At 38.5% G+C, this 15,043-nt stretch overlaps 1 gene segment (V, D, J or C); it reads left to right on the top strand.

Moving 5' to 3' along the window:
• The first annotated feature begins 642 nt into the window (after window positions 1–642).
• Window positions 643–14,596, top strand: LOC133073024 (T cell receptor gamma constant 1-like). The segment is given in 8 exon segments: window positions 643–679; window positions 1,257–1,358; window positions 7,125–7,454; window positions 9,012–9,025; window positions 9,821–9,896; window positions 10,184–10,231; window positions 11,986–12,036; window positions 14,146–14,596. Coding segments are annotated over 8 exon segments (801 nt in total).
• The last annotated feature ends 447 nt before the right edge of the window (window positions 14,597–15,043 follow it).

Raw genomic sequence — 15,043 nt, 5'->3', positions numbered from 1 at the left:
CAGAGATTGAGCCCAGTAAAAGCAGTAAAAGTGCAGAGTCCTAACCACTGCACTGCCAGGAAATTACCATTAACTCTCAATTTTAAAAAAAAGAAAAATTATCTAAATATAATTGGCATCTGAATCTCCATCCCCTCCCATTGTGTTGGAACTATGAGCTGAGCTCCTGTGAATGGACAGTTGCCCAACATGACCTCCTCTTCCTTTCATCCTTGGGGCAGAGGAACTGATTGCTCACGGGACTTAGACCATGAACAAGTGCATCTGGAGTAGACATGGGGATAGTAAGAGCCTGTCCTGTCTGGTCCTGGCAGATGGACATCTCATCTGTGCTCAGAGGAGAACTCAGCTGCTTCTGGCAATTTCTTTCCCCCTGCCCCAAGATGAGTGGCTTGAAATTACAGAATATCCACCAAGAAACTTCTTTTGACTATCAGAGAAATGGATATTGTTTTCAAGTTTTAGTTTAAAGAAAGTATGATTTCAATGGAGAGAGAATTCTGAAAATTTCTTCCTTTATCCTAGGAAAAATAATATTAAATAAGTCATCATAGGACTTTTCTCATTTCCCTTTACCTTGGTAAAGAATTGTGTTGCCCAATGAATGGAGAGCTTTGTTCACATTTCTCAAGTACACGTGTGATGGCTGATGGGATATTTGCATTTGTAGTTACTGAAGGTATTCCTCCTTTTAGCAATACATTCCCATATCGCTAAACAGCCCTGGTGTTTGTGAGAAGAGAATGGCCTTTCAATCAATGCAAACTCTGAGCAGTTTCAACAGAACTAAACACCTGGAAATAAAAAAGAGTCTTGATTCTTTGAATACCGTTCCTGGAAATTTAGAAAACCAGGTGGTTAACCAGTTGGTGCCAGTGATGTGGTCTTTTCCTGTTTTTATACTTATCATCTTTCATCAGCGTTTTCTGTGATTACTACTCCTTGGAAAACAGATATTTGAGTCCATTTACCTGAGGAAAGTGGCTTCCCCAGTGGATCCCTGAGTCGGGAAGATTCCCTGGAGAAGGAAATGGCAACCCACTCCAGTATTCTTCCCTGGGAAATCCCATGGCGGGCTACAGTCCAAGGGGTTGCAAAGGAGTTGGACACATCCTAGCGACTAAATAATAACAACAAATCTGAGGAAAACGTATAAAACATTGGATGCTGTGAAACCTATATCCAAGGACTTCAAAAGAATTCAGAAGATCAAACTGCCAGTATGAGGTTTTTTGACTTCTAGTCACTTTATAAAGGTAGAAGAAGGCTGGATTATTGTAAGAGCTTTTACCATTGTGACAGCTCAGGCTGGAAGAAGATATTTGGAGAAGGAGCTATCATCATAGTAACTCCTCCTGGTAAGTATCATTTTTCTATTTTTACTATAGTCATAAAATACTGTTAGATGCTTTGTAGAAACAACTTGGGGTCTCCCTGATTTGGCTGCCACATTCCTGGTCTCAGCATCTAAACAGTAGTTTTACAGCTATTGGTCACTCTATATGGAAACTAAACCACTTTGTAAATGGTTTCTTCTTGTCCCTGCTTGTAAGCGGTTGAAATTTGTGTTCTAGGAAACACACACAAAATAGACTCAGGCTAGATAGTACAGTATTCTGAAGACCATGTCTGTCTTATTGCTTTGTTTATCTTTCTATATTCTAACATAAATAGCATATTATATCATCACATTGGTATAAGTTATTAGTTCGAGTTCCTTTTCTTTTAAGCAGTCTATTAAGTGAGAAACACTTTTCTTACTATCTCTTCTCTATATTTTGAGATAAAATACTGTGCTCCTGAATCCCCTGCAAAACCAGTATTACTGATTTTCATCTCATCCCTAAGAGCAGTGGAAGAAAATTCTTTCAGTAAATGATTACACAACATTGATAAATCTCACTTCTTATTACTCTAGCCTCTTAGAGGGAGGCTGAGATTATCTGAAATTCAAACTATCTCATCTCTTGTGAAATTGTCTGGACATGGACCAGTTTGTGAGCTCAATGAGCCATTTCAGCTCCAAAGTTCACGAAAGTGTCTTCATGGCTGGGCATTCTCCTTTGCTCTTTCATTCTCTCAGCAAATATTTATTGAGGACAGTTTCTGTGCTGGGAGCTGCAGACAGAAGGGTGAACAAGACACAGAACGAGTCTCAACACCAAACAACTTCTATTCTAGTGGAAGCATTCTAGATTTTGGTTTAATTGAGACCTGTCTTCTATGGGCCATGGCTGCAGAAGTAGGACGTCTTGGATTGTTGAGCTTGGTGTAATAGTTATTGCTTATAAAAAGCATACCTTTTGTTTGGTGGAAGATTTTGATAAAATGGCCTCAAACCATGCCATTAAAGAGAATTTTAATATTAGTTAATATTTACTGAAGGATAGACACCATGATATGGAGTTTCAATGCCTTATACTTTCCTCACCAGTAATCCTTTCATTCCCATTTTATAGATAAAGAAACTGAGGTTTAGAGAAGTTTAGTTACTTGCCTAAAGTCACATGACTAGCTACTGTGGCAAAGTTTGGGAACCAGTAGAGATTTGTCAAAGTAAGAGGACTGGATTATTATGTGATATTTGAAACATCAAGTCATGTTTTTATATCCTGAATATTTACCCTTCTGTAGCCTGACCTGGATTCTGTAACTATTAGTAACGGCTCATACTTTGTATTGCTACTCACATGTGAAAACAGTGCTCTTGCTTTTTAATCATAGCACTGAAACGACATCTCTTTCCCTCTGAAAGATCATGTAAGTCACATGAATGTGCATTTATTAAACATTCAGAATATGTGTCAGTTCTGTCTCAATCCAAAAGAAGTGAATTAAAAACAAGAAATAAGAAAGCAAGAAAAAATTTAGTGGAATAGATACCCCATATTAACTGACTAAAATAGCACACCAAATTTTCAAGTATGTTTTCCCACCACAAAATTAGAAAGAAGAACTTCAATGTGGGAGTCTTTAGTAGGAAAATGAAGTAAAAAGGGGACATTGCCTTCAATATCCAGTTTACAAAATGGAAGAAATGGTCTTCAAACAAATATGCTTATACTCCCAATGCATCAATGCAACCGGCACCAAGATGTAATGTCATTCATGAATGGTGACCCTCAGCTGATAAGATGAGGCAGGCAGTGAAGCGATCCAACTTAACAATGGAGGATTTGAGTGCCAGGCATCCTGCCATTTTTGTGGTCATTTGTCCTAAGGCCCATACCTGGAGCTGCAAGCTGAACTTTGGGCATGAACTGGATAGAAGTCAATTTGAAACTGAAATTTCTGGTAAAATCTTGAGATGCCCATAGATTGTGCTATTGTTGGGGAAAAGCCATTTGTTGTGGACAACAGAAGTGAAGTTCCATATACTGGCTGTATACATTAGACTTTAGACAATGTTCCCTTTGATTTTGTTCACCCTGGAAATGCAGCAAATATGACAAAATAAATGACTGCCTATTATCTGGGTGTGTGAAGAGCTGTGATACGGGCTTGGAGAATCCCAGACATGTCAAAACAGAGAGGAATGCAAACAAGTCATCAATTGCTATGGATCTACTTGTAAACCCCAGATACTGAATTCCCATCAGATAGGCAAGATTTGCTCCCATGATATTAAAATGTCATGTTGGACCACACAATTATCACAAATAAAACTGCTAATAATGTCAACAATAACATAGTAATATTTATAATCTCTTATCTCTATATAATTTTTATTCAAATGACTTTTCAGATCTTGTTTCATTTTAAGCTCACCAAAACACTAATAAGGATGTTCACTTGACTTAACAGTAGCACCGTCATTTTCAAATAAATAAGGTACCAAGGCATTAGTTTACTTTATTTGCTCAACCACAGAGCTTGTTAGGAGCAAAATGAACTAGGACCAGAATCTTAGTGTCTGGAATTCTAAGTCATCATAGTTCTACTAGAATTTGAAGAAATCAGAGAAGCTAATTAGTCTAAAGTTTTTGATACGACTTGAATCACTGTGGAGTAGTTACATAAAAAACTTCAATGTTGGAGCAAAACTCATTGTCACAGGTAGGTATCAGAAGAATATAATTTTTTTTCAAGGTAATAGAGGGAAGGTAAAAAACAATTAAATAGGAATAATATTTAGCAAAAATGGGAATGTGAATGCGAATTAAATGTAGAGATTTAGGAGAGATTTTACAACAAATTCACATTGTAAAGGAAAGCATAGACAACATTGTACAAATATTGTAATAGAATTTGGCTTCGTGTCTGTGTGGACTTCTATAAAGGGCTCATGTATAATGTACATAATTATCATGAAAGTATTTGGCCTGGGGTTGAAGTTCGTCATTACAGGTAAGTTTTATGAGTTAACATGTCTCCTTTTCTGATGCTGAAGGGGGTGTTTCCAAAGAAAGTGGGCTTTGGAGTCAGGCTGACCTAGAACTTCCGATCCACCACTAACTACATATGTGAACATGGAAGTTATTCTCTGGACTCAGTCTCCTAATCTGTAAGATAGTATAACAGTATTATCCAGCAGGGGTTGTATGAGAATTAAATGAGATAGTGTGAGGAACTATTTAGCACATTGTCTAATGCATCGGTATTCCTTTCTGGATAAGCCCGTGGACAGAGGAGCCAGGTGGGCTACAGTCCATGGGGTCACAAAGAATTGGACATGTCTCCACACCATATGTTTTGTTGGCTAACACGTCATACATATTGGATTGGTGTTTATTCAAATGTAAAGGGAAAATTGCACCCAAGAGGGAGAGTGTTGGCAGCCAAATTATTGATGAATTGAAATTCTTCGGAGGATGCAGCTGTACTGTTAACTCCTCAAATGGAAAGCTATCTTATGGTTCCCTCACACACATAAAATTGAATTGGAAGGTATCTGTCTCTCTTTAGCAGACTTTGGTTTACATGGCAAGAAAAAAATGAGATTAAAATATGTTTATTTTTTATATGTCCTGCCGTTCTATGTGCTTTAAATCTTAATCCTTTAATTTAATTGATGTCATTTCTAACAACAACATTTATTGGCTCTAAAACATATAACCAGTAAGCTTGGGCTTCATGCTCATACTTATCAGAAAAAAGTTTTAATTTATAAAGAAAATGATCAAGAAGTTAAGTTAATTAAATATAGATAGAAATCTCATGAATTAAAAATTCTTATTTAAGTATGAAAGAGCCCCAATTATTTAGTTTATAAAAGAAAAATGAGAGGGAAAAAAGAGGGAAGACCTAAATCACTATCAACAAAGTATATGGTTGGAGAAATACACAGTGTCTTGCTTTTATAATGTATAAAATACTACTTGTACTAAAAGCAAGATGTATAAAATTAAAATAGCACATTACAACCCAACTTTATTTACAGCATGAGTGAAAAATCAACACTGTCTGCTTACTGATTTAGCAGAAAAACCTGGAACTTTGCTGCACAGGCAGACGTTCTCAAGAATTTTCTTTCCTTCTCAGATGAGAAGTCCAGTTTCTCCCTTCTTAAGGTATTTCCTCATGAAGGACTTTCCCAGTGGTCCAATGATTAAGACCACCTTCCAATGCAGGTGGCGCAGGTTCAATCCCTCGTCAGGATATATACTTTATGCAGCTGGTGAAAAAAGGAAAATAGTGGCAGTAAAGCAGTTCAGCAGCCTTAGGGGGCAAATTCAAATTATAGGGAAAACGCCGAGAGCCAGAATCTTGTGTATTGTTACTCAAGCTGAAACTTCAGTTGAAACTCCAAAATAAAATGTGCTTTTGGTGAGCATTTTATGAATTTTATGAAAATTCTAAGTAGATTACTTGATAAGTTTAGTATAAGAGCCTTTCTGAAAATACATTTTTTTACATGAAAGTATAGTTAGTTCACAATGTTGGGTAAGTTTCAGGTATACACCAAAGTGATTCAGTTTTTTGTGTGTGCGTATTATTTTTCAGGTTCTCTTCCATTAAAGATTATTACAAGATATTTAACATACCTCTCTGTTCTACATAGTAGGTTCTTATTGTTTATCTGTTTTATATACAGTACTGTGTATCTGCTAATCCCAAATTAGGAGTTTGTGATTAATAATACATTTTTAATAGAAGTTTTGGAAATACTGTTATGCAATCAAGGCACTGTAAGTAACATGCTGCTCTACTCCAAAATCTGGAGTGGTTCAGGTATAAAATCGAGAGGTCATATGAAATTAGAAATAAAGAGAATCTCATCACTTCAGAATTGGCCATGGGATCCACATCTGGAGCTCAAAGTTCAACTTCATAGTATACATGTCAAGTACACATGGGTGTTGATTCCCATTCTCAAAAGTAACTATATTATTTTGTAAAACTGATAAATTTTCTCTGGGTATTTATTTTTATGGTTCATTTCAGAACCAGTTAAACGAAGGTTGAGATTCCACAGAGCTGCAGAATATGAGAATGTGTTATTTGAACAAAGAGAGCACAAATTGCAAAACACAGGATGGGAAAGGGAAGTAGGTTAGAAGCCAGCAAAGATTTTACCAGTACAGAAACCATCAGTTACCCAGTTGCCCCCACCATCCCTATTCCCGCCACCCACCCATCCACTTCAAAACAGGCTCCAGTACTATAGAACAAAAGAGATTTTTTAAAAAATTAATTGGGGACTTCCCTGGCAGTCCAGTGATTGGGACTCCTCATTTCTGCTGTAGGAGGCATGGATTCAACAGTAAACATGTTCATGAATATTGGAAGTCTTGATGTGGGGTATTTATATGGGATATTTAAAAGTCACAATCCCATGGACAGAGGAGACAGGCAGGCTATAGTCATTAGGTCATAAAAAGTCGGACCTGACTGAAGCGACCTGGCACGCACACAAGATGCAACCCATCTCTGCATATGGAGAACAAATGAAGGTCAAGGTATAATCCAGTTCTGCTACTTAACAGCCGTGACTTTGGGCAAGTTCCGTGAAGACTTGAACTTCTCTTGCCATTGAAAATAAAACAGTACTAAACACCTGGATGAAAGGCCACAGTGAGCAGTAGCCTTTTGTTCTTTTACTACTCACTAGGTTTTTCCAAGCCACAGCATGTTGGTGTTTCTTTAACCATTCTTCTTAATTACTATTCCATATTCCCTTACAGAGAGAAACCTTGCTGCAGACACTTCCCCCAAGCCCACTATTTTTCTTCCTTCAATTGCTGAAATCAACCATGATAATGCTGGAACATATCTTTGTCTCCTGGAGAAATTTTTCCCTGATGTTATTACAGTTTCTTGGAAAGTAAAAAATAGCAACAGAGTTCTGCCATCCCAGCAGGGAAATACCATGAAGACCAAAGACACATACATGAAGTTGAGCTGGCTGACCGTGACCAAAAACTCTATAGATAAACAACATGTATGTGTTGTCAAACACATGAAAAATATAGGAGGAATTGATCAAGAGATTATTTTTCCTTCAATAAAAGAAGGTAAGTGTTTACTTCTTTCAGAGCTTACTGAAAAAAGACCTCATTGAGGGCATAAAATGGCTTATCAGAACCAAATCTGTATGAACAAGAACACATCCAAGGAGAAAAAGGATAAATAAAACAACCATTGTTACTTTGTTTTCCTCCATCCAATAGTCCATTATCTTTTTTAAAAAATTTCTACTTGTATGACTGTCTTTTTATTTTTTTTTTACTTTATTCATGTCAGTTTCTATCAAGTCACAGAACTATAAATGTGATTTGGCCTGTTTTTCCATATCTGGAACTTTCTATATCTGGAATTGCACTGAAGTGTTGAGCTCTTATAATAAAAAAAAGAAAGGTCATTGATAAGAATAATTAAGATATCTAGGAAAGAAGATGCTTTTAGTGTCTATAGTAGTGGAATTATATTGTTTATAGGTTAATTTCTCTTTATTTCCGTGGCTTATTTTACAAGGTACTTTCCACAGGCCCTGTCTCACTTAATCTCCCACGATGATCCTTTGAATGCTGGCTCTGCCAACACTGGTACCACTGGTACAACTCTCTGCCAGTCACTTTCTGTCTGATCCTTATTTCCTCTTTGCAACATGGAATCCTCCAAAATACAACCCACTCAGTGTCACTGGAGGATTAAAGAAGATAATACATGTGAAGTACTTAAGCAAGTTATAGTCACTCTCTGGCTACTAGCCTCATTAAAACTGTTTTCATTATGCCCACAAACACCACAAATGCAGAAAATCAGGGGATGTGCATGATTTGGAAAGGTGTGGCTGCTTTCCTTTGCTTAGACAGCAAGTTTGCCTGAGCCAGACTTTCAAATGTGGGATTTCCTTGGTGGACTCTTGGACTGGATGAATTAGACTGGGTAGCAACTCTTCACCTCGGCAGTGAGTGCTGACCATGCAGAGTAGCCACATTTTCTGATGATTTGTCTTTGCAACAAGTATTTCTCAAACACCTACTTTGTAGCAAACACAGCACTAGGAGCTATGAATACTGAAGAAAGACAAGATGCCCTTGGGTAACACCCTCCAGTGATGGTAGAAAGAAAAATGTAGCCTTCATGAACTTCAACATTTTCATGTGTAGAAAATCATATATGAATTAAAACTATGAATTACATAGAATCAGACCAACTATTTTTGGAATTGTAGGGCTCATGTTTTTAATTACTGTCTCTCTGTCAGCAGGTTTTATATGTGTATATATACACATGTATATATATATGTATTGCACATACATATACATTACAATATACACACACGTATAAACACATGTGCATGCATGCAAAGTTGCTTCAGTCGTGTCCAAATCTTTGCAACCCCTGGACTGTAGCCCAGCAGGCTTCTCTGTCCATGGGATTCTCCAGGCAGGAATATCAGAGTGGGTTGCTGTGCCCTCCTCCAGGGGATCTTCCCAACCCAGGCACTGAAGCTGTGTCTCCTGTGACTCCTGCACTGCCGGTGGATTCTTTACTGCTGAAACATGCTCACAGAATCGAATAATGGGCACAGATAATTCACTAATACTTTTTCTCATTTCTTGTAGTTGTCTCCGCAGTTGTCCCTACTACTGAGCCCCCTACTACTGAGCCCCCTACTACTGAGCCCCCTACTACTGAGCCCCCTACTACTGAGCCTCCTACTACTGAGCCCCCTACTACTGAGCCCCCTACTACTGAGCCCCCTACTACTGAGCCTCCTACTACTGAGCCCCCTACTACTGAGCCTCCTACTACTGAGCCTCCTACTACTGAGCCCCCTACTACTGAGCCCCCTACTACTGAGCCCCCTACTACTGAGCCTCCTACTACTGAGCCTCCTACTACTGAGCCCCCTACTACTGAGCCCCCTACTACTGAGCCTCTTACTACTGAGCCCCCTACTACTGAGCCCCCTACTACTGAGCCCCTTACTACTGAGCCCCCTACTACTGAGCCTCCTACTACTGAGCCCGCTACTACTGAGCCCCCTACTACTGAGCCTCCTACTACTGAGCCTCCTACTACTGAGACCCCTACTACTGAGCCTCCTACTACTGAGCCCCCTACTACTGAGCCCCCTACTACTGAGCCTCTTACTACTGAGCCCCCTACTACTGAGCCCCCTACTACTGAGCCTCTTACTACTGAGCCCCCTACTACTGAGCCTCCTACTACTGAGCCCCCTACTACTGAGCCTCCTACTACTGAGCCCCCTACTACTGAGCCCCCTACTACTGAGCCCCCTACTACTGAGCCCTCTACTACTGAGCCTCCTACTACTGAGCCCCCTACTACTGAGCCCCCTACTACTGAGCCCCTTACTACTGAGCCCCCTACTACTGAGCCTCCTACTACTGAGCCTCCTACTACTGAGCCCCCTACTACTGAGACTCCTACTACTGAGCCTCCTACTACTGAGCCTCCAGATGATTGTTTGACCGATGAAAGTGGTAAGTTTTTGTACAGATTTGCCTTTATGTCATGCTTTAGTCTTTCTTTCTTCCTGATCTATTTATCTTTTGAACTTCTCTGGTTTAAAGTGGAAAAGATCAATTATCTGAAATTGTGGGGCTCATCATTGTTAGAGTTTTACTGATCATCTCTACTGTCATCTGTCAATAGATTATATACATATATGTATTATATATACACAGACACCATATTATACATATATATGCATGCACTGTAAAATAATGGGTGTGGACAATTGATTAATACTTGCTTCCTTTGCTTTTAGAAGCTACAGGTACTGGTTCTAAAAAAGCTTGTCTGAAAGATAAAAGTGGTAAGTTTTGCTTATGTTTGCCTTTAAGACATCCTATAGCACTTTTTCCCCTCCTGATCAATTACGTTTCTAAAAAATGTCATTTATTTTTAAATGTAACAAAGATGAATATTTTAAATGATGCAATTCAAAAAACAGGTAAAATTTTTTAAAATGATACAAAGAAAGGTACAATTCACAAAGAAAATAGACATCATGAACAGTTAGACACCTAACAACAAAGAAACAAAGATACCTAAAGCAATAATCAGAAGAAATACAAGGGAAAAGAAAAAAGCACATCATCATAATGAGACATATTAACATTTCTCTGAGAATATTTTATCAAGCACAGAAAAAATAAAGATGGGAGTATCTTGAATGATGTCGTTAATAATTTAAATATAATAGATTTCTATTTATATTAATTTATATTAATCTTATATCCTATACAAATATATTTAACATTTTGTATCTCATACATTGTTATTAGATATACATAGGCCATTTAGAAAAACTGACGAAAAGATAAACATTACCAAACTTCTAAAGGTAGAATTTTTTTTGTCATTCAGTTATACACATATAGTACACTTGAAATTATTTTCTGTTATAGGTTATTACAAGATAGTGACTGTAGCTCCTTGTGCTAAATAGTAAACATTTGTTTCTTGTTGCATATCTATTTTTTTAAGTTAGAAATCTAGCATTCTATTCAAACTAAGTCAAACAAATGAAATCAAAATGTCATAATTCAGATTGGCTGGGCAGATGAACACATGTGCATGTATGCACCTCCATTTACCATGTCACTCTGCTTGACCCCCCAAACTGTATGTAATTATTTTATATTGTTAGGATAATCATGTTCCCATTATGGATTGCAGTTGTAATTATCTTTGATTTTTTGTTTGGCTATTTGTTGTGATAAGCATCTTTCACTATTGTGATTATGAAATGGCAACCCACTCCACTGTTCTTTCCCAGAAAATCCTATGGACGGAGGAACCTGGCAGGCTATAGTCCATGGGGTCGTGAAGAGTCAGACGCAACTGAGTGACTAACACTAACATTAACTATTACTCATTTAATACCGTTGTATTGTGACTGGTCAACAGGAAAATAATAGAATTCTATATCACCAAAACTACCATTTAATAGAAAAATCTGTAATCACTTTTTAAAATCCAGATGCATATTAGAATTATCTTGGAATTTTTTGAAAAATACAAATGCCCAGGTATTGCTTTTTTTTTTTTTTTTGCCAGAGCTCCAGATATGTTTCTAATAAGCAACTATGTTTAAAAACAACTGGACTATATGAGGATCTTTTACTTTTATCTAGTTTGTTTCACTTTTTTAATTTCATATTCAGTGCTCCCATTTCATTTAGTTTATGTTTTCCAATTTCTCCATCTCTTCTTGGTTTTTTTTAATGTTCTTATCAAGCCTTTATCAAGCATAGTAGAAAAGTTATTGTATACATATATATACATAATATGTATAATACATATATTTTAGAAAGCATGAATTTTTACCTGATCAATTACCTCCTGAACTTCCTTGGTTAATGTTAAGAAAAAGTCAATTATTCCTGAAACTATGGTGTTCATACATTTAATCAGAGTATCTCTTCTGTCTGTGTTAGCAGATCTTCTATTATATACACATGCATATTAACACACACATAGTTAATCACATATGTGCCACTGTCTAATAATGTATATGAATGATTGACAATACATTTGATTAATGCCTGCTCTCCTTCCTTCTAGAAGTCACTGCTGATACTAATTCTACAAAATCGTGTCTGGAAGGTGAAAGCAGTAAGTTTTGTCTTTGCCTTTGTGCCATGTCAGAGTACTTTTTTCCCTCTGGGTAAACTTAACTTTTGAACTTCCTTGGTTTAAGGTAGAAAAAACAAAATGTCTGGATATTGCAGAATAGTCTGCATATTTTAAGTAAATCCATCATTCCTGAAGAGTCATCTTAACACATTAAATGCTGGTTTTGGTGTAAGATGACTCTAAATGAGAGGATGCACTGATAGGCTCCCAAATTATTTCAACAGTGGGCTTCACTCAGTTGTGTAGATTTTGTTTGTAATAACTGGAGAAACTTGATATCAAGTTGCTTCTAGACTTTTTTTAAGTTTTAGCCCTTGCTGGTAACTAATACATGAACTGACACTTGCTGAAAATTTGATATACATAAGGCGTTGTGCTGTATCTTATGTGCATATTTTGTTTATTCATCATAACACTCCTATGAGGTGGTGCAACATTTTCCCGTAATATTTCAATGAGGGCCACGAGCCAAAATTACTTAAATCCCTTGTAGCAAGCAACACAGCTAGATCTGAGGACACTTACTCAGTACTAGTTCTCTATTCCATCTCTAAGATGTAGAGCAAGAATCCTAAAACCGAGGCCCTGAGACAGGGTGGACCCATGGGCAGGGGATAAGTGCATGAATTTCTGACTATCACAGACAGGACGTTAACCCCAGTTCTTTTAGTATTAGTTGCACAAACGTGGGTACATTACTTCTATTTCTAGGCAATAGTGCCCTCTTCTGTCAGTAGGGAACAATTGCACCCAACTCTGTTACTACAAAGATTGTCCATGTGGAATGTCTCCAAAGGGTATCCATGTAGCTGGCGCAGGATCAGTACTAGTTGATGGCCCCTTCTCCCTACACGAAGGTTCTCAGTGAATTTGGAAGCACTGGCAATGGACTTGCCGATCCCTCCTCCATTCCCAGTGTGTCAGGGGGCCCAGAACTCAGCTAACACCTGACCTGACTCAGGGCCATGAGTTATGAGCATGTCCGCTCCTGAGATCCTTTCCACACCACATGCTAGTGATTCTGGAGTTCTGACTCCATGAAGGTAAAGCATAGAAAAGGGAAACTTATACAGGAAGAAACTCAGCCTTGTGGTCCATTGAGTAGCAAGTCAGGCCCAGTATCATTGTTAATTGCTTCTTGACATCATATATTTCTTGCAAAACTTCAAAGGAGATTAAGTGCAATTATCCTATAACATCAAGGGCATGAGTTTAGATATCTAAGAAAGACAGGTGACTGAGGCATGAGCTCCTAAGGTTTCGGGGATTTTGGACTAGCCACTCTCTTCCATTTTGTACAAAGTTCTCTTTACTAAAACCTTCCTCCCACCTCACTGTGTCACAACCAGATTTCCCTGGTTTATCCCCTTCATAGGAATCACACTGGTGCACAACATGTAATGGCTCAGATGCTTCCACATCAGCAATTCAACTTGCTATTTATGCTTAACTTTGATGTCTGGGATATTTATTGCACATGCAGATGCAGGACTACAGAGCAGCTAAGAATACCTTGGCTCAGATTCAGGTTGCTGGGATTGAAATATGATTTCTGGTTCTTTCTAAATGTGTGGCACCAAGAAAATTATTTCTCTCTGTCCTTAGTTTACTGGTAAAAGGGGGTTGACAGTGATAACCTCATAGGTTATTTGAAACCTTAAATAAGATTAGAATTTTGCATGCAAAGCTCACAGAATAAGTTTTTGACATTTGGTTAGGGGTTAACAAACATCTTCTGTTATTATTACTCAGAGATGTGATGGGACAAAAAATGCAAAATGCTATTTATCACAAATGTTTCTCCCATTTGGACTCATTCTTTAAAAACACAACCTTGCTTTTTAATATTTTGAAAGGTTCTGTTGCATTTAGTTGAGGGGGTTGATCGACTTGAATTGTCAACTAGATTCCGAGTTGTTCTGATGGTGGTGGAGCTCGTGGTGGTTGCATCTGTTTTCTTTGGGTTTGGCGGTACAGGGGTGCCACTTGTTTGCAGATCACCAGAAATAAATCGTTGTGACCACTTCTGTGAATATGTCCTCTCCTCTCAAAAGAACACTTGAAACTAACCAAAATGACTGCTCCTAGGTACCCTGGAGCTGCAGCTCATAAACACCTCTGCCTATTACACCTACCTCTTACTCCTTCTCATAAGCACAGTCTACTTTGTCATCATCACGTCCCGTGTGTTTAGGAGAACAGGCATCTGCTGTGATGGGAAGATCTCGTGACAAAGAGGGCTACCGAGAGGTCAACGTTCCTTCATCATCTCCAGTCCCAGAAATTCTCTGCTTGCTTTCTGTTTTGAGTGAGCTCAGTTCAGATGTGTATTTATCTGTGACGTCATCATTGTCCCGCCCCCAAGTCCTTTCAACTCCTGAGGCACACCATGGGCAGCTCCCTGTCTCCTCCCCCCGCCCCTCCACCCAGACCACGGCCCTGCCCCTCCCTGTCACACACCCTGGAGAAGTCAGCTTTGCTGCTCGAATTCTGTACTCAGATTTTCATAACATGCACAATAAATAAAAAAGAATCACAAGTCCCCTTTTGTCTGTGTACTTTAATTTCATGAAATCTAACCAAGGTGAGCTATCAAATTCAGCGCTGATTGTAATAATGGACAACACCACATTTCTAGGTCTTTCACTGAGATGGTGGTTATGGTGCTTTCTCTGGGGCACCGGCTCCAAGAGGACCGGGGGAGCCGGTCCAAGAGGAGCCAAACAAAGGCGCCCACGTTCCTTCTGTTTCAGAGTCACCAGATGCAGAACCATTGGTTTGGGGCATTCAGATAGAAACAATATAACACAGCATGACTTGCACTGCGTGTGCTCAGACCTGTGCTAGGGTCTCACAAGCCTGACTCCAGGTGTGATCTCAGACAGCTCTTTGAGCTCTCTGTCATCGTTTCCTCATCTGTGTAATGGAGTTACAGAGCCCTGTCTCCTGGAGTGTGAGGATCAGATGAGTCCATGATGCCTGGTCC

Source organism: Dama dama, chromosome 18, assembly GCF_033118175.1.
Source record: "Dama dama isolate Ldn47 chromosome 18, ASM3311817v1, whole genome shotgun sequence".
Classification (NCBI taxonomy): Eukaryota; Metazoa; Chordata; class Mammalia; order Artiodactyla; family Cervidae; genus Dama; species Dama dama.
Note: the sequence above shows the minus strand (reverse complement) of the source record. Positions and strands in the feature narration are given on the sequence as shown.